At 45.0% G+C, this 18380-nt stretch overlaps 2 protein-coding genes and 1 long non-coding RNA gene across 3 annotated transcripts in view; 1 reads left to right on the top strand and 2 right to left on the bottom strand.

Moving 5' to 3' along the window:
- LOC146196886 (uncharacterized) overlaps positions 1-2355 on the top strand; it is a 111990-nt gene extending 109635 nt beyond the window's left edge. Inside the window, exon 3 of the long non-coding RNA XR_014706149.1 lies at positions 2304-2355. This is a non-coding gene — a long non-coding RNA (uncharacterized LOC146196886). The remainder of the gene's footprint in view (positions 1-2303) is intronic.
- LOC146196885 (glutathione S-transferase Mu 1-like) lies at positions 1132-9700 on the bottom strand. Its single transcript, XM_084598584.1, has 3 exons — positions 9581-9700; positions 3093-3355; positions 1132-1554 (listed from the first exon to the last, which is right to left on the bottom strand). Exons 2-3 carry the CDS (start codon positions 3353-3355, stop codon positions 1137-1139), a joined length of 681 nt encoding a protein of 226 aa, XP_084454710.1. The 5' UTR covers positions 9581-9700; the 3' UTR covers positions 1132-1136.
- A 5934-nt stretch (positions 9701-15634) lies between these two features.
- LOC146196884 (glutathione S-transferase Mu 2-like) lies at positions 15635-18323 on the bottom strand. Its single transcript, XM_084598593.1, has 2 exons — positions 18055-18323; positions 15635-16070 (listed from the first exon to the last, which is right to left on the bottom strand). Exons 1-2 carry the CDS (start codon positions 18318-18320, stop codon positions 15647-15649), a joined length of 690 nt encoding a protein of 229 aa, XP_084454719.1. The 5' UTR covers positions 18321-18323; the 3' UTR covers positions 15635-15646.
- Positions 18324-18380: the final 57 nt, after the last annotated feature.

The following is an 18380-nucleotide window of genomic DNA, read 5'->3' as shown; positions in this document are numbered from 1 at the left end:
AACCCCGAGTCTCTGCACGCTACCAAGTGAAGGCCGGGTCGACGTAGCCCCAGCGTCACGACAGGGCCGTCATGCGCAAACCCACGAAGCTTTTGAATGAGTCTTTCTCTCGTTTTGACCTCCCGAACGTTTTACCAGTGCGCAAGACAGGCGCTGATCAATGCTACTCTTACTTTAATGCTCTGGATGAAACTACTTCATTTCAGCTGGTCACCTTTGTTCATTTTTTAAATAAATAAATGAGTAAAACACATTGAGCAATGTCCACCGTAGGCTTTTTCAGTTTCTTAAGGTTGCCTGCATAATTAGAAAATGGCGAATGGCCCTCTGTCTTACTCGGGCCTTCCAATGAGCCAAAATTGAAAGAACATGTAGGCTGTGAATTTAGAGCCAGAAACTAATGCTGGTCAAATGCTACAGAAGTAGTGCGAGCGCTTGGAATGTTAAATTGATACAGCGAAGGCTTCAGATTCAAGGACAGCAACAAAACACAACTTAATGCTGGTAATAATGCTGTATCGCTTCCCTCATTCAGCATATCATCTCTTAACTCATTTTATTTCATGCTGGGAAAATACTCCCCCCCCCCCCCCCCCCCCCCCCCTCCCCCGAAAAACAACAACAAAGCCTTGCCTGATAAAGGAAATGGGTGAATCGCACAGTTTTTTGCCGCAGTAAGCTGGAAACACTACCAGAATAACGGGAGCACAAAAATAGAAACACTAGCTATGGCGTAAATGAAAACAAAATTACTTCTTATTTCATAGCAAATGACCACTAAATGAGATTAAGCGTAAGAGCGCTTGCAGTCACTGACGGAAGACGTAGCATTTAACAATGGCGCGAAATTCACGCAGACCCAATTTTGTCGGCATAAAACTTATTTAAGGTACTGCATGAGCGATGGGTAGAAAATATTACAATTTACAGATGTATATTTCCGACACTGCAGTTTCCCTGCGTTTCACCCACATTGACTCAAAAATCATTCTCAAATTTAAGAACAAAATTTATAGGAACACTGTGTATAAACTATGACAACCTCTGGAGTTCTATTTCATAGACACTAGTGAAGAGAACTTTTTCGTACGACAACGTCAGAATTCAAAAAAAGAAGAGAAACCCAGGCGGAAAATTTATTTTTCACTTCCATCAGATGGCTTTTTGTAACCCCACGGTCTTAATGGTCCCAAGATGGGCCACTTCTTGTACTTGTCCGAGGCAAAGTACTCCTTGATGTTGGGCAGCTCTTCAAATCTCTCCAGGTAACGGACGATGTTCGGCCATCGCTGAACGGCTTCCGATTTGAACTCGCGGTGCCAGTCGAGCCCTTCGTAGAGCAGGAAGTCAACGTACGTTATCCGGTCTCCCATCACCCACTTTCGGTCGGCCAGAAACTCGTCCCAGGGAGAGAGAAAATCGTCGATCTCTTCGGCGTACGTTTTTAAGCTGTAATTCAACTTCGCTACAAGAGCGCCAGAGCACGGTAGCATCAGGTAGAAGTCCCGCACTCGCTGCTCGAGCATGTCCAGTTCGATGGTCTCTTCATCATTCCTGCGTGATACGAGAACAAAAAAAAAAATAAGTCAGAGCGAAGGCTAATTAAATGATGACAGAAATACGGCAACATCTCCAATAATGTTAGTGACACAAAGTGTAAGCGTGTATGGAAAGCGAAAAATCCCGACTAAAGAATGCACGTCTATCACTATGCAGCGGATAGAAAATAATGAGGGTAAGACGGAGGGAAAAGTGTACCAGCATATTAGACATAAAATCATGGGAAAGACAGCATCGTCAAAAATCGAAGTCAGGCCCGATAACAAGCTGGATGGCCAAACAGGTATACTCTAAGTGTAGTCGGCTTTTCCAAACAAGAAAGATTTTTACAGCACTTGTTTAAGAATCTTTTCCTTTCGTAGAGAATTCACCAGAACTGAAAATATCTTAAAAAGTGATCCAGCAACCTATCCCATTTCTTGGGAACCCCGAAAAACGCATTTGGATATTCGACCTGATAACTTCTAGTAACAGCTGTGATGTGTTTCATTCTTTGAGTACCTTTAGGACATTGTTTACCTAGACCACTATGTATGAAGCTAATTAAACCACATTTCCTTCTTTATTTTATTTAGAAAAGTAGGCTAGAATTGCTGCCTTAGAACGGGGCGAATATTCGTTTGGTATTTCATCTTCACTGTTAATATGTATGGCTACGGATAATACAAGTAATGTCAAGGGGGACACAGTTTTCTGGTAGCTTGTATCAGCGCTCTCGGTGCTCGGTGCTTTGTTTTTTGTAGGGTTTCTGGTTCTTGGCCAATTCGCTGTGCTTTGGGTCACGTAACATCTTTGGTGGAGGAGCTGGGACCGCTTTGCACAACGTAGAACTTCGCGGGGGTCGACAGCCGGGACTCCCATCATCGCTCAACACGGGGAATACCGGAGCACTACTGTACCGCTCCTTTTGCACCGTAAGCTCCATCTCTTGAGGTTCAAGGTTGCTATCCTGCAAAAACTAGTGAGGCCCTCTCTCAATCAGGATTACTTAGAGTGATATATGAAGGAACACTTTTTCTAGCAGTATACGTGTAACCAAGCTTTTTCAGCAACCTCCATTGCTTCCCCCCAGAAACTATTCATTACCGCAGGGCAGCAAGTCGGAGTTTTCACACGGCGGCTAAAACCTCTATTCGTAATTAGGGAGCCCCCTCCCTCCCTCTCTCCCTTCCTTCCTCCCTCCCTCGCTAAAGCTCGGTCTCACTTTCTGCTTCAGGTTCTCCGCGATCTATCTACGTCTTACAATTCCTTCAGGATTGAAACCACACTCTGAGCCTGTGGCGATGGCCAAGTGGTTTGAGGAGTCGGCAAACTTCGTTTCAGACAAGTTTATCCGGGCGATTTGCCCTTAAGATTTGCACGGACGCACAGCGCTTGGGGAGTCAACTGACAACAACGTTTTTGCAGCTAACAATGACATGATTGGAAGCGCACTACGCTCACCTGTGTTACAGTCCGCAGACGGTATACCCGACATTTTACAGCAGAATAGCCCACATGACCACAATGCGAAATAATTGGAAAGTACGCACCTCGCTGCCAGGTCATGCTTCCTTCCTAGATAGCGCAGTATGGCCAAGCTCTGGGTGATTTTGACATCGCCGTCGATATAGTACGGCAGGTTGGGATATTTCAGCCCCAGCGTGAACTTCTCCTTGAGCCACTCTCGGAAGAAGTCGTGCGTTGGTTCAATCTTGTACCTCTTATCCTCAAACTCGACCCCCTTGTAGATGAGCAGGTTGCGGATGGGCTGTCCCAGGGATCTCGCGTCCCAGTAGCCAAGCACGGGTGCCATCTGTTCAGGAGAGGAGGGGGCAAATGTACACACATTTATTTATTTATTTATTTACATGTAAATAACAAAGTCTTCTTTACAATTAATAAGGGAGTCATTACTCATTGACGTAGACCCAAGTGCAGCGATACGGCTACAAAGGAAAGCTATACAGCTTTCTGAGAAACTTCGTAGTTTAAGAAAAATTCGTCCTGGTCCGGCTATCGAACCCGGGACCAATGTCTTTCCGCGGCAGTCGCTCTACCAACTAAGTTAACCGGGACGGTCAGCAGAACAGATGATAGGGCGACAGCGAAATGATCTATAACTTGAAGTGGGAATGGTGTTAGTCAAATATTTAGGGGAATCAACTCCCCCTTGGGGGATTCCCATAAATATTTGTTCAAATCCTTTTCGGGACTCTAATAGACGGGAGTGCACGAATATTTCATTGAAGAAAGAGTTTCATCGGAATACACAGCGACAGTTCACATGATGGCAAGCACACTTGTTTGAATAAAGTAACACTAACCATAACCAAAGACAAAAATGTGTACAACAGCTTTCGGAATGATTATCAATAAAAGGTAATCATAGCTAAAAGGAAATGGTATGTATGTACATAGCAAGAAAGCGCTAAAGATTTAGAAAACGAGAGCAGATGCGCATTTGATAATAACATCGAATACCGGCGGAAACTTCAATTAACCCAACAAGTGAAGTGCTTATGTACTTTTTAACATAAAAAAAGGAACGAAAGTTGAAACGCAATCCCAGTTTTCATTATGAATATACAAAGCGCCTTGCCCCGTCAGGGATTGATTGAAACCACGTTTATTCCACTTTTTTAATGCGCCGAAGGCGCTACAGTGGAAGGGGCCCTGTCAGTGGGGCTATGCGGTTCAGGCGCTCGACTGCTGATCCCAAGGACGCGGGATCGAATCCCGGCAGTGAATGCCGCTTTCGATGGAGGCAAAAAGCAAGGTGCCCGTGTGCTGAGCGATGTCAGCGCTCGTAAAAGAACTCCAGACGACCGCCACGTAGCCTGAGTCGCTTTGGGCGGTAAAGTCCCGAAACCTACCTTTTCAGAGCGCCCTGCGGATGACTGATGTGTTCTCAATAATAATAATAATAATAATAATAATAATAATAATAATAATAATAATAATAATAATAATAATAATAATAATAATAATAATAATAATAATAATAATAATAATAATAATAATAATAATAATAATAATAATAATAATAATAATAATAATAATAAATTTGTTCACAGGAAGGTAATGGCAGAGTATCTGTCCCACTTATTTCTGTCGACACCTCAACCGCGCCTTAAGGGAAGGGAGGAATTTGGGAGTGAAAGTAGAAAGAGAGAAATAGGAACCGTAGTGGAGGGCTACGGAGTAATTTCGACCACCTGGGGATCTTTAACGTGCGTTGACGTCGCACAGCACGCGGATGCTTTTTGTTTCGCCTCTAACGAGCGCCTCATTTTTTTTTTTTTTTTTTTTTTTTGACGAATGCTATGATTGCGCATGGGTAATCCATGCGCCCAGTTCGTTCCATTCTTGGACAGCGACAAGAAAAGAACGAGGGTGTACAAGCGCATTCCGAGGGGTATAAGTATTCAGGTCATATGAGTGCATTTTTGTTCCATATGTCTGTAGACTCTCAGATGGGGAAGTATACTTGGACGTTATACTTGTTACGCAAGGGTTTGTACAAAAATTTCTGTCTCACATTCTCTCCCCTTATTGAGAGCACCGCACAACTTAGGTTGCCTGCAAGGTTAGTTAGAAAATCAGTACACTTATACTTTGTCATGTACGAAACGGTGTGTCTTTCTCTGTATTTTTTTCTACTTTTGCTATGTTAGTGACTGATCACGGAAACCACACAATGTGGGCGTCCTCTTGAATAATTTTAGTGAATGTTTTATATTCTGAATGCTTAGTATATGCCTGCGCAGGTCGGATACATCTCAAGAAAAACAGTTCCGTAATGCTGCCGATCATACGTGTATGCATTAAGTCGCATCTGAACTCAGCGGTTTGTGTGACGCCGATATACTTATACTGGGAGATATGCGGGATGCCGTGAATACTCTACCGGAAAAATGAGGGGACTTCTTTCCTCGTTATAAACATGCGCACAGAATATTTAGAATGAATGGTCATCTGTAATTTTCCGCGTCATTTCTCGCCACTGCATCAAACGCTTTGTGAAACGCCGTGTGGTTTTATCGCTTTTTTTTTCTGTAGATAATGCAGTCGTCTGCAAATAGCTCGTTGTTTCAGACAATTTAATTTCAGCAGTAACGTCAGTGATTTAAATTAAAAATAGGAATGGGCCGATGACGGAAAGTTGAGGAACTCCCCCACCCATCACCCTCCCTCAAATAAAAAATAAAAAACTGCAAATTGACAATAATTAGAAAAAAATATTTAGCCCAGCGTACAACTTCCCCATCTTCCGTCGAGTTTCGCACCTTAGCCACCAGTTTTCTGGGCTTTTAAAAAAAATAGGCTACTAGTAGGACGTCAGTTTGACGGAAATCATAAAGGCAGAGTGCCAGGTCATGAACGAGTTCAGTGAAGTTCGTGATGGCTGAGAGGCATAGGCGGGGTTCCTGCTGGTCAGTTCACTCAAGTGATATAAACTTGCCACACTCTAGAAAATGTCTTGGATGTTTAGAGATTGTGTGATCAAATGTTTTACATGCTTTGCTAGTCAGTTATCTGGTCCTGAAGTTCGACGACCTACTGAAAAACCAAATGTTCTACGTGGCAATAACCTCATAAAATCCCATCTAATCGCATAGACTCTCATATGATTCACATCATTATCATAAAATATCGTACATAATTTATGATAATACACAAGAAGCTATGAGACCTTATGCAATTATATGCGACTTGTACGTGATTTCTTACGCGAATTGAGGGAGATTATGTGAGAAAATGTGAGGTTATTGCCTCATACAATTTTTTCAGTACGGATATATATACTGTGAAAAAAGGCGAGGTCCAGACGGCAAGGTCGGGACGATGATGATGGTATGTACAAGAGGAAGAAGAAGATCATGGTACGTACAAATGAAAGAATATCCGTGAAGGGCTCACAATACTTACATCTACACCTTTATGGATTGCAGTTATTTTACCAATTTCCTTTCATCGGTAGATTCGACGATGGAAGTGATTTATGGAATATTAAGCCAAGGTATTTGCTGTCCCGTTCTGCATACCTTTCAAAAACATATTTGGTGCGCTATCGGGCCCTTTGGCTTTCTTCGCGTCTACGGTCAGTGGGAAGGTTGTACATTCCGCCATCCGTTATGCTTATCTGTCCGATAGTTGAAGTCCGGGTTGATGCCATCCTAGGAAAAACACCGCTATCTGTGCTAAATAAAGACTGAAAAAGCTGGCAAACTAAATAACCTTCGCACTTTTTTCTCTTGAATCAGTTCGGGTACTATTCTGTTACTACAGCAAAAGTGCGGCCTCGAGCGTCCAGGCAACGCACTTCGTCTTTTTATCGCAAAAAAAGAAGAAAAAAAAAAGAACGACCTTTCATGAGTGCATTGTCTACGTGGCTATCGTACCCTGAAGAAGTAGCAGTGAAATTGAACGGCGTACCAGCTATCGCCAACCGCCGTAAACATACCAAGAGTATACTGTCTCACACCCCATGGCTAACGCTTCTTGGCGCTGTCAATTATTCGTGTCAAGTCTGCGGGTGGCTGCACATAACCACGTAAAGGGCTTCAGACGCTGTTTGGTAAAACATCTGACACTCGTGTGCGAGATGGGTTAATATCATATAGCGTCGACAGCTCGAATGAAATTGCTTGCTTTAAAACGGCGAGAACAGAGTGTCATTGCGACATTGAGTAGTTGAACATATACTAGTATACCGCAATCAGAGACTCCGTCAAAGAAAGAAACTATTCTGGTGTACCGAAATATTCTGGCTTACAAGTATTACTTCGAGAATGCTTCTAGCTGCGATGTGATTTGGACTAGCGACTAGCTCGAAATTCAACATTAAATCAGCGAGGGCATCTGAGGCCGGAATGGAATGGCGCATGGTAGTCCAATAAATGTCTGGAAGGTTAAAACTACCCATGACTAATACTATTAAAGGAGTTACGCACGTTATCTAGCATACACCGTGAACAGCAGCTCTCATGGTCGGGAGAGTGGCTTTGATAAATACATCCCGTGGCGCTTCTTGCAACAGAACTACAACAAAACACTGCTTCAACACCCGGGATTTCCGGTAAAGGTTTTTCTACCTGCCCGAGCAACGCATCTCGCTTACCCCCACCCTCCAAAAAGCCCGCGGTTTTTATGAATCGCTCATTAATTAGCGAGGAAAATTTTCAAATTTTCTAGTGCGAGTCAAAAGCCGTCTTTCTGTGACAGCTGCAGTATCCGGATCTTATTCAGCTAGTACGAATGTAATTGGCTCAGCCTTAGTTGGCATGCTTCGGGCATTTATGTTCAATAATTCTATTTGTTTCATTGTGTACTTTGACGTGTCTTAAGCGGACTCATTGCGTTGTCTTTTTTTCTTTTTTTTTAGCAGCACTTTGTCCTTGCCTTCATTGTCCTAAACTAACGCTTGATATTCGATAGCCATAAACACCAACTCGCCCCGCAGAAAGTTTTATTCAGTATGTTAACAGGAGCGACACTTTTTTCACCATTTCCTCGATTCTTCTTCGCGGTGTCCCAGAACTTTCTCCTTACATCTATAATTTTCGCGAGAGTTCCTCACCGATGGAGATTAAGCAGAACTGAACCTCAATAATTTTTCTTTTAACGTGGACTCGCATCGCAGAGTAAATTGGCGTTTTATTTCACCTCCATAGAAACGGCCCCATCGTAACGCATTGGCCAAGAGGTTACGGTGCTCTACTGCCAAACTCATGGGCAGGAGTTCGATCCCGGCTATGGCGGTCATTTTTCACTAAACGCAATGCTCACGCTTACAGTGCGATGTCGGCGCGCGTTAACGTTAAAGAACTGAAGGTAGTCGCAATTTCTGGACTCTCCTCCACCACGGCTTCTCTCATAACCCGACTCTGTTTAGGTCGTTAATCTCTGCAAACCTTAACCAACGCCAAAGAAAAGCGACCACCATGACATGGATTTGAGCTGCTTCGTCAGCAGCCGTGAGTGAAAGAACGAAGGAGCGATTGAAAGATGCATGAGCGAAAGCGGCGTCGCAGTGGGCGGTTTCTGATAAAAGAAAGCTGATAGAAGCAACAATAAGATGAACAAAGCGTAGTACATTAGAGAACGAACTGGAGGTAAACATATCTTAGAGGAGATTAAGGAGATGTAGCGTACTTGAGCTGTGTACGCGATACCAAGAGCGCCGGATGGCCGGCTGTCGGATGAGATAACATGGGGTGATGCCGAGAATAGGGAATATATCCGTGGACTATAAAAACAAGCAGGAAAACAACATTTGGAATCTTGGAGAGACACGGTGGTCGCTGCTCACACGCAGGGCGAGGATTGAATGGTGACCAGTCACAGTGGCCCTCGTGCGTTATAGTGGGTGTAAACTGATTTATAATCATTTTAACACCGCCATCATCGAAGATCAGCTCTAAGTTCTACCATCTCTCATTTGTGCCCGTTCCCCTTCTTAAGATATTCGCCTCTGAGTGCTCCATAACTAAATACTGCGAACCACTGCGTTTGAGATCTTAATAAATCAATAAATGAATTGATATCATGATGGTGACGAGTTTTGGATATGCGTGTATTGTCCGCTACCATTTAGGTGACGAAAAAAAAAACACTGCGGATTGCAGAGATGAATACCATTGACGAAGTTTTTTTTTCGAAAACGAACCTAGTGCATACATTCATTTCTTTCGGCTCGTGAACAGAAAATTCTGGAGCGCCATTTAGCCATTCCACATGCAGATCCCATTTATAGCTAGTACGGAAATATTATTCAGAAAACACCAAGCGTAAAATCAGGTTACTGTTGAGGTACGCCTCTCAAGAAGGGGTATCCCATTTCATCGTTATATGTTCTCTTAAAGAATACCAGAGTATGTCAGATTTTTGCTCAACAGTTACAAGGCACCATGTACCTTCCTTGCGTAGTTTTAAGTGGTCAGTTTGTGCAGCTTACTAATGCTCATTAGCTGAAGTAAATAAAAAAAAACACAGGGAGAACCCTAGCGGGTACCGCATGCCAGATGGTATAGCTTACCTCGCGTCTTGGGACTTCGGAGTGAACTTTCGCCTGACAAATTCACTTCGTGAGCGCCGCTTTATACGGCATCCAATTCATTGTTCTGTGGCGTCTGAGGGGTGCAGAAGTGCAGCCTTATCATCCTCTCCGCAAAATCCTTTCCTAACTCCACCCTCTCTCCACCCACCCCCCAACCGCTTTATCGCCTGTTGTGTGCGCGGGGACAGCGTATACGGTCGCTCCGTAGCTTGCGTTTTATCTTAGAGAAATAACTATATATATATATATATATATATATATATATATATATATATATATATATATATATATATATATATATATATATATATATATATATATATATATATATATATATATATATATATAAAAGTGAAAAATTGCTTCATACTGTTTCCAAGTTTATTTGTAGTCGACGTTTCGGCAGGAGCCCTGCCTTTCTCAAGACAGGGCTCCTGCCGAAACGTCGACTACAAATAAACTTGGAAACAGTATGAAGCAATTTTTCACTTTTATGTAACCTCTAGCAACCAAGTACGTCTATTTACTTATCCTATATATATATATATATATAGGTTCAAAACAAAGGCTTTGCTTCTGCTTCGCTAACACTCGGGACTTGTGCAGCAAGCAGATCTGTGGCATTTTACGCCATTAGGTTTCTGTGTTTCGTTTGGATGGAAGCGTTGGTTTCATTATATGTTTTCATGCTTTCATAATATGAATGCCTGAATATTAGTAATTTTTGACTACCGATTCGAATATTCTCCTATTCGATTCACTGTACGAATTAAATATAGGATGTTAAAACGATTCAACGCGATCGGACACGGTTCGTTTCTAGTTTTGGGATACATTTTCGAATGAGTGACACACATTTCATATCTTGCTCGTTGTAGTTTCCTTTGACGGCTGTTTGAAAAGCAGAACCCCCTCCGAACGTCATGCTGCCGCTGTTGATCTTCACGTGCAGTTCCCAGACGTGATCAGCTGGTGTGCTGGCGTTCATGATGAGCATGTCGCCTCAAAGAACGGACGAGGCGGGAAGATGCAGCGAGGGGCAACAAACTGTGCACTCATGTCTAATATTGAATGTACAGTCTTTGTCAAAAGTATACGGCCCAAGGATTTTTGTTCAAGCCCTGTAACGAGGCTCGTAAAGCAACTGTCGCGTTCAAAATCTCGTAGATGACAAATCTCACCCTCATTCTCCTCTAGTTTACATTCATATTCCAGTATTGCTGCCAGCAGCCGCGTTACAGTGCTTAGAAGCGAGCCTTTTGGGCGGTATACTTTTGACAAAGACTGTACATGTCTGATCATTCTCGTCCCTTTCATGAAAGGAGATGTGGTCCTGGCTTGTTAGCCGTTGTCGTCAGTAGAAAAGAAAGGTAATTTTCCGTGCTTTCGTGACATGATCGTCACAGGGTCAATATATCGATTCCTGCTGCGTGTTTCATAAGGGAGGTCACTGTTGCGTCTTTCGACAGCTGCGCCTTTAACTGTATGAGTTTTAACACTTACCTTTTTGTGTTTCAATTATCTTTTCGAAATCGGCTGATGCAATGGTAGCAGCCACGCGAAATTGGTGATTGTTATGATCGAGCTTCTAGCCGCAGTTCGCGCGGCTCCTGCAGCGATCGACGACTGGGGCCGAGCGGGTGCCGACGAGTACCCGATGCCCCTTTACAAGCCCTGGCGCTGCGCCGCATGGCTTCAGAGTACTGAGGAGAAGCCTCAGCATCTATCGTGGGCGGATCAAGGAGGTTTTTTTTATAACCTTCTTGGGCCGGGCACAACCTATATATAGACGCGACGGCGTTGCTGCCCGCTACTAGCGCCTTGGAGACGCGCCTTGGAGACGCGCCTTGGAGACGCGCCTTCCTTTCCTCTTTCGCGCCGCGGTGAGAGACCAGCGCACTCACTATTGGACCTCATGGGCCGCCACCAACTCATGCCTCAGAATTGGACAGTTCAAATGCTAACGGCTTCCGGGCGTATAGAAGAAGGCGCTACCGCTTGTCGGGGGAGACCATCGTAAGCGTCACTGGAGGGTTGTGCTGCTCGCCTGGTGGGGTCGTGGCGGAGTCTCCCTGGCCATCGCTGTGCGACATCCGCGAGTAGCCAGTACCTTTCGGCTCCCGTGCCGATATTGTTGTGCCTTGCACCATGACTGTAAATAATGCATAAATTCACATTTCCTTCCCCTCATATCGGAGACTTAATACCCGGACACAGGCTATAATCTTTGCACGATGTGTAGGCGCCTCTTCCTACGAAGCCGAGGAGAAACGGGCATGTCACGCTGCTCCTCAGCAGCGGTATCGTCGGAATGAAAGCGGCGATCCTCAGAAGATAGTAGGAAGTTGGAATTTGAGAGCTTAGCAGGTAGTGCTTTGTCGACTGCTCCTAGAGTATTGACGATGCCGACTTGCGACGTATACCGGGATCGGAAACAGAGGAAAGTGGAAGCAGCAAAGCTTCCAGTCATAGACACGTCAGCCGGAGTCTTGGAAACCGGAACTTCTAGGGCTACGCGAGCAGTAGTAGCGAGCTCGGGAACCGCATTCAGCATGGAACGGGAACATTGTTAGAGGCCACATTGAACAGCGCTCCCCAGCTGCGTCACATATACATAAACTACTTGAAGCCATGCAGGCCAAAGCTTTGAGAGTGTGCCTTGGTCTTCCAAAAAACACTTCCACTGTGGGAACTCTGGCGGAGAGCAGACGTCTATCTGTAACCGTGCTGATACCGCAGGAGCTGCTTCGCGCCCAGCTGCGCTTTGCACGTGAACCTACCCACCCGTTTTCATTTTTCATTTTCATTTTCATTTTATTTCCTTAAAGGCCCCAGGAAGGGGTGTTACATAAGGGGTGGGAAACATTATAAAAACATTGTTATTGTACATATTTTTTGACACTTTCAAGGAACTTGGATGAGCAGGTGATAACAGCGATGTCACCTGGAAGGCCGTTCCAGTCTGCAGCTGCGCGGGGAAAAAAGGAATTCGAAAAGGTAACGGTGCGTGACAATGGACGGGCGACGTGCAGGCGATGACTGGTGCGGGGTGATATGCGTGCTGGGGGAAGAATATAAGGGACGGCCCGCATGGGACTGTTGAATATTTTATGGAATAAAGAAAGGCTTGAAATGCGACGACGGAGAGATAGTGATGATAAACCTGAGGCTGTTTTTAGGGCAGATACACTAACATCATAAGAATACAGAGCAAAGCATGACATCACTCCCCAATCTACTGCCTGCGCAATATCAACGCGCAGTACCGTCATCTTTCCCACCATGGAGGTTTGCTTCATGGCAAATTTCGACAACTATACCTGGCATCAAAAGAAAAGCCCACACCCCAGGACACGCACTTAAATACTTCGCCCTTGAGCACATCTGTGCACGCGACAGTCATCATTGCCACATCTATACTGATGGCTCTGTCACAGCTATTTCTTCATCCATCGGCGTGTGGATACCATCAATGCACACCACAATCTCGGCAACACTCAGTCATCGCACTTCAGCTGTGGCTACTGAGTTAACAGCGCTGAGAGAAGCAATTATATATATTCTACAACAACGCCCTGCAGCATGGGTTATCTTCAGCGATTGTCGCGCTGCACTACAATTGCTTAAATCATCAAGAATTCAGGAAGAGCTCGTCATTGACATAAATAAGCTACACACAGAGGCCTATGACCTGAGTCACAGCATTGTGCTACAGTGGTTACCTGCTCACTGCGGCATCGCGGGCAACGACCTCGCAGGCGCCGCTGCGAAAGAACTACAAGATTCCACAAGGACAATTTCAATACCATTCTCACGAAGAGATGCAGCAAGACTTGTAGCAACTGAATCATGGCGATTGCAACGCTCTCTGTGGTGTGACCCGAACCATCAATATCGACCTCTACACCGAATAGATCCCACTTGCGCCTTTCGAATTCCTCACAATTTGAACAGGTGGCATCGAAACTGTCTACACAGAATCCGCTTAAATGTGTCATACACAAAATACTTCCTACATAAAATAGGCATAGCGAGCAGGCCTCTGTGCTCTACATGTGATGTGTGTGAAAATTTTGAACATTTGGTAACCTCCTGTCAACGGTTTACTGCACATCGCAGGACACTGCGCAATAATTTAAGCTTACCTAAAGAAACAACCTTGCGCCTTGAACATGTCCTGGGTCCTTGGTGCGACGGATCGTCTGCTGCGCGAGCTACCAAGGCCTTACTAACTTTTCTGAAGGACACAGGGTTGATTAATACCCTTTAAAACTCATCTGTGTGTGATTATGTGCGTGTGAAAGTTAACTTTTCTTAAAGACACAGGGTTGATCAATACCCTTTAAAACTCATCTGTGTGTGCTTATGTGCGTGTGAAAGTGTGCGACACCGATTCTCTTTTTTTCTCATTTATTTCCCCTTCCCCTCCCACACTCTGTCACCCTCATCCCTCAACCCTCATCGGGAGTAGCATGCTAGGCTTACCACCAGGCAGACATCTCCTGTTGCCATTAAAATATATATATATATATATATCTCTCTAGCTGTGTCATCTCTCACAGTGCCAGAAGTGGGCGCCTACGTAATGTGCTCGTACGGATGCAGTTAAGTAATTTCTTCACTTTGTGGCGTTTGTCAGCTGCAGTTCTCTTGCACCATGAACCACCGCTTATGTTACAAGAACAGTCCCCGCAAATGGAGCATGGCCAGGAGCCAGGTGCATCATAAGCGACGCGGTATAGTTCTGAGACTTGTGGGGAACGATCTCCCATCGTACCCTTTAAAGTCGGCTTTCCTTCGCGGTAGTTACTCTAGGTCTATTCTTCCACCGTGCTCTAGCTATCGCGGAATGGCGCCAACATTGGTGGTTAACATTAACTATCGAGAGATGGCGCCAGCGTCGCGGCAGCACCAGCGCCACCCCTGATCTTGTCACCGCGCACGTGGACAAAGCCAACTCTTCGGCATCAGGACCTGGACGCGAGCGGACGTCGCTCGCCGAATTCTGAGTGGATAGCAGGTTGGCTGCACTTTAAGAAATCTAGGCAAAGGTGCATAAATGAGTGCAAAGATCAGGCACTGTTAACTTCAATTCTTTATGACACGTTTCTCAGATGTCCACTTTTAGATACGTTTCATGTGAGCCTCAAAGGTACGTGATTTCAAGTGAAATTCAAGCTGAGAACATAAAGCTTTGCTCCGGGTCTTTGCATCCTTAGCTTCAAGAATAGAGCTCCCCTAGAAACGCTTTTGGGAGGAAATAATTTCTGCTTACTTTGTGCCTGGAGGCATTTTCTCCTAATTTGAAATAAACGTCACACTGTAAACATCGGAACTCGTACAAATACCGCAGTTGTGTCCTTCCTTTTTACTTCGGTTTCTCAGCTTGAATACTTTGAAATTGCCTCCACAGACCTCAGTGTGTCTGAAACCGGTAATTTACAGATTTCATGTAAGCCCGAGATAGCAAAACTTTAGATGTAGACGTCATAATAACTGAGCGCCGATTCTTATCCCGGATAAGCCTGCGCAAGACATTTTCGAGACCCTTATATGGTAGTGCCTAAATTAGCATGTCTAACAAAAGTTAATGACGACGGCGACTAGGAAGGGGACGGAATTACTTTCAGCCTGCCAAGGCATTCTTTATACGAAACTTGAGTATGGGAAGAGTTGTTGCTATAAGCCTCTATAAGACTTATAAAAAGCTTCAGGGGTCACGGGGGCCCAAAGTGACACAGCGGTAGGTTCCTTCTTCCCAACCGTCGTTATAACAGCCGCACCCAGGCCTGCCTAGACCATATATGGTAATGCTCATATGTCCCGCGTGTTTCCTGCTTACATAGGCGACACTCCATTTGCCAAGCATGTCAGTGCGATTATATTTTCTCTCATAAAAAGTTCCTCGTAGGTCTACTGCTATTAAACATTCTGAAGGGCAGCTGAACAGCTGCAAAATCAAATGAAAGCGCTTTCAGAGACTAGAAAGGATTAGGAAGTAACTCAACACTTTACTCAGCTTCGGATTCAATTTGTCGAGTTTACTCAAGCATGAGCATGAGCATTGCCCCCTTCTTTCTTGAAACCCCAAGGTCTGAGGGGCCCCAGAATAGGCCACTTTTGGTACTTGTCCGATGTGAAGTACTCCTTCAGGTTCGGAAGGGCCTTGAATCTATTCATGTAGTCGACGAGCTGAGGATACCTCTCCATGGCCTCTGGCTTGAACTCTCGGTGCCAGTCGAGCCCTTCGTAGAGCAAGAAGTCGACATACGTGAGCCTGTCTCCAAGGGCCCATTTCCGGCTTGCCAGTAACTTGGACCAGGGCTCAAGCATGTCCTTCACGTTCTCCGCGTACGACGTTAGTCTCTCCTGGTAACGGGGTTGAGGAACCGCACCATAGGCGAGAATGAGGTTCAGGTCTCGCGCCTGCTGCTCTAGCACGTCCAGCTCCGTGGCCTCCTTGCTGTTCCTGCGCATTGTTCATATGAACAGGCACTGACGATGACTGAGTTACATGTCTTTAAGCATGTGCACAGCATTCCTTCTTCCATTACACCGAAGGACCATTCAGAAAATACTCATTTTTACTTATTTAGCATTTCCTTGCTAACACCTCTTTGCAGAGATGTATTCATGCAGGTAAGTTTGCTGGCGTTTCGAACAAAAAAACTCCACCGCGGCCACGTTGTTCCATCGGTGAATGAGCAGGAAGAGTCCACAACAATCGGAACGAAAATTCGATCGTGCCCCGAGGAAAGTAGTGTGAGTGGAGAGGGCGCCGTCAGAGGCTCTAGTAACGTTGGCTAGAAAAGCATATGCAGGTCTCGCGGTGGCGCGCGCCACAGGAGGAGGGAGTCGGGCGCCGCGACAGCTCATAACGTGATATGGAGCTTCGGTGACCGGTCTTTCTTAGTCCAAGATTCCGTTTGCCTCCGCCGCCGCCTTGGGACTCGCTCACTAGCGGGAGCTGTCTGCTCGGGCTGAAGTCGTTCGGGAAGTGCTCCCACTTTCCTAGACTACGGGTTATGATCTTTGGTAATAAAAGACTCTTTTCGCTACCCCAGATGACTTGATACGTCTTGGCGTAGCTCCCCACGTGCACCACACAATCTTTTTCACATATCTAGTAGGTCGTACATTAAGATACACTTGCAAACGGATACTTACGTCCGCCTGAAAAGCGTACGAAAAAAGGCAAAACAATATGATCTTTATACCTCTAGAAAAGAGCTAGAGGAACGTTTTGTTTGATGTCATACGTGAAGTCATTAATAATTTCGTTATGACGAGATTCTAGTTTCCTTCCTCAAAATAACAGTTAGCTTCATTACAAGTGCCCCACTTGAAATTATCGTATTTAGGAAAACATGGCTTTAATGACTCACTAGCAATTAGGTTGCAAGCTACTTTTCACGTGAGCGGCCGATGAGGTTAGGACTGTTTGTGTTTTCAGCTCCGGCGTTTTATAACAGACCCCAGTTTTTAAGCGCTGCCGACAGGTATAACTGAGTACGGTACAGCTTTCTCTACCTGCAACCACAGCTCATCATACAGTTCAGAAGTTTTTACAGCTGGTTGGATAACGATTTCGGTGAATCATTTCTTGTTAGTTAATATCTCAACGTATGGTTTGGATTGTAGTGTTTAATGTATCAAAGCAACTTTGTCTATGAAGGACGCCGTATATAGTGGAGAGCACCGGAGAGTTCGACCACCGTAGGTTTTTAACGAGCAATGATATCGCGCAGTACAGGGACGCATTGCTGTTTGCCTCGACTCAAAAGTGGCCGCCGCGACCAGAATTCTATCCCGCGTCCTTGGGTTCACTAGTCGAGCGCCCTATCCACTGAGCCACCGCGGCGGGCCGCTATCGTGTAGTGAAGCGAACTTCCTTATCATATTGCTATTAAATTGAATCCCGTTGAACTCCGACGTTAAAACAGATCAATATCACCTGTTTCAGGTCCTATCAATCACTTATTTCATTGTTTCGTTGATTATTCTAAGGAATTAATTACACCGCGTTGTTACACTCCTACAGTACGTGTAACTGCGTTTTACTTATGTGCGCTGTTGGTGTTTAATTATTGCGGCCATTTATTACTATATGTTCTTCGCCTTCCTTGAGCAATGCCCCCTTTCTTGCCGCGGTGGATAGATAGTTAGGCCGCTCGACTTCTGAGCCATAGGGCACGGGTTCGATCCGGACCCCAGTGATCGAGGCGAAAAAAAAAATAAAAGCGCGCGAGTACTGTTCGGTGTCTTTGCACGTTAAAAAAACACCAAGTGGTCGAAATCAATCCGGAATTCTCCACTATAGCGTTTCTCTTATCCATATACGGTTTACAATGTTAACGCATGTAAACTTTATCATAGAAATTTTGATAAGTCATAATAGATAGCCATATGTTTTTCCCTCGAGGGTACACGTAGTAGAAAGGTTTCGTACTTACATGGCGCCCAGACCATATTTCCTGCCAAGATAACGGAGTATGGTCAAGCTCTGAGTGAGCCTGACGTTTTCATCGATATAATAGGGCAGGTTGGGAAACCGTAGACCCAGTGTTAACTTGTCCTTGAGCCACTCATCCCTTGCGTAATCGGGGGCCGGACCGAGCTTGTAGCGCTTGTCCTCGAACGGGACGCCCTTGTAGATGAGCAGGTTGCGGATGGGCTGGGCCAACCCACGCACGTCCCAGTAGCCAAGTACAGGAGCCATGCTGTGCAGCCGGAATTGAAAAGGCAAAGGCACACAAAGTCCAACTGATGTTTGTTGAAG

This window comes from Amblyomma maculatum, chromosome 3 (assembly GCF_055883805.1).
Source record: "Amblyomma maculatum isolate TAMU_Amacu chromosome 3, ASM5588380v1, whole genome shotgun sequence".
Taxonomy (NCBI): Eukaryota; Metazoa; Arthropoda; class Arachnida; order Ixodida; family Ixodidae; genus Amblyomma; species Amblyomma maculatum.
Note: the sequence above shows the minus strand (reverse complement) of the source record. Positions and strands in the feature narration are given on the sequence as shown.

Excerpts from the sequence above, each read along its gene's own strand:
- LOC146196885 (XM_084598584.1), bottom strand. The coding sequence starts at position 3,355 with ATGGCACCCGTGCTTGGCTACTGGGACGCGAGATCCCTGGGACAGCCC. Across the intron at positions 1,555-3,092 it reads AAGCATGACCTGGCAGCGAG|GAATGATGAAGAGACCATCG; the intron begins GTGCGTACTTTC and ends CGTATCACGCAG.
- LOC146196884 (XM_084598593.1), bottom strand. The coding sequence starts at position 18,320 with ATGGCTCCTGTACTTGGCTACTGGGACGTGCGTGGGTTGGCCCAGCCC. Across the intron at positions 16,071-18,054 it reads AAATATGGTCTGGGCGCCAT|GAACAGCAAGGAGGCCACGG; the intron begins GTAAGTACGAAA and ends AACAATGCGCAG.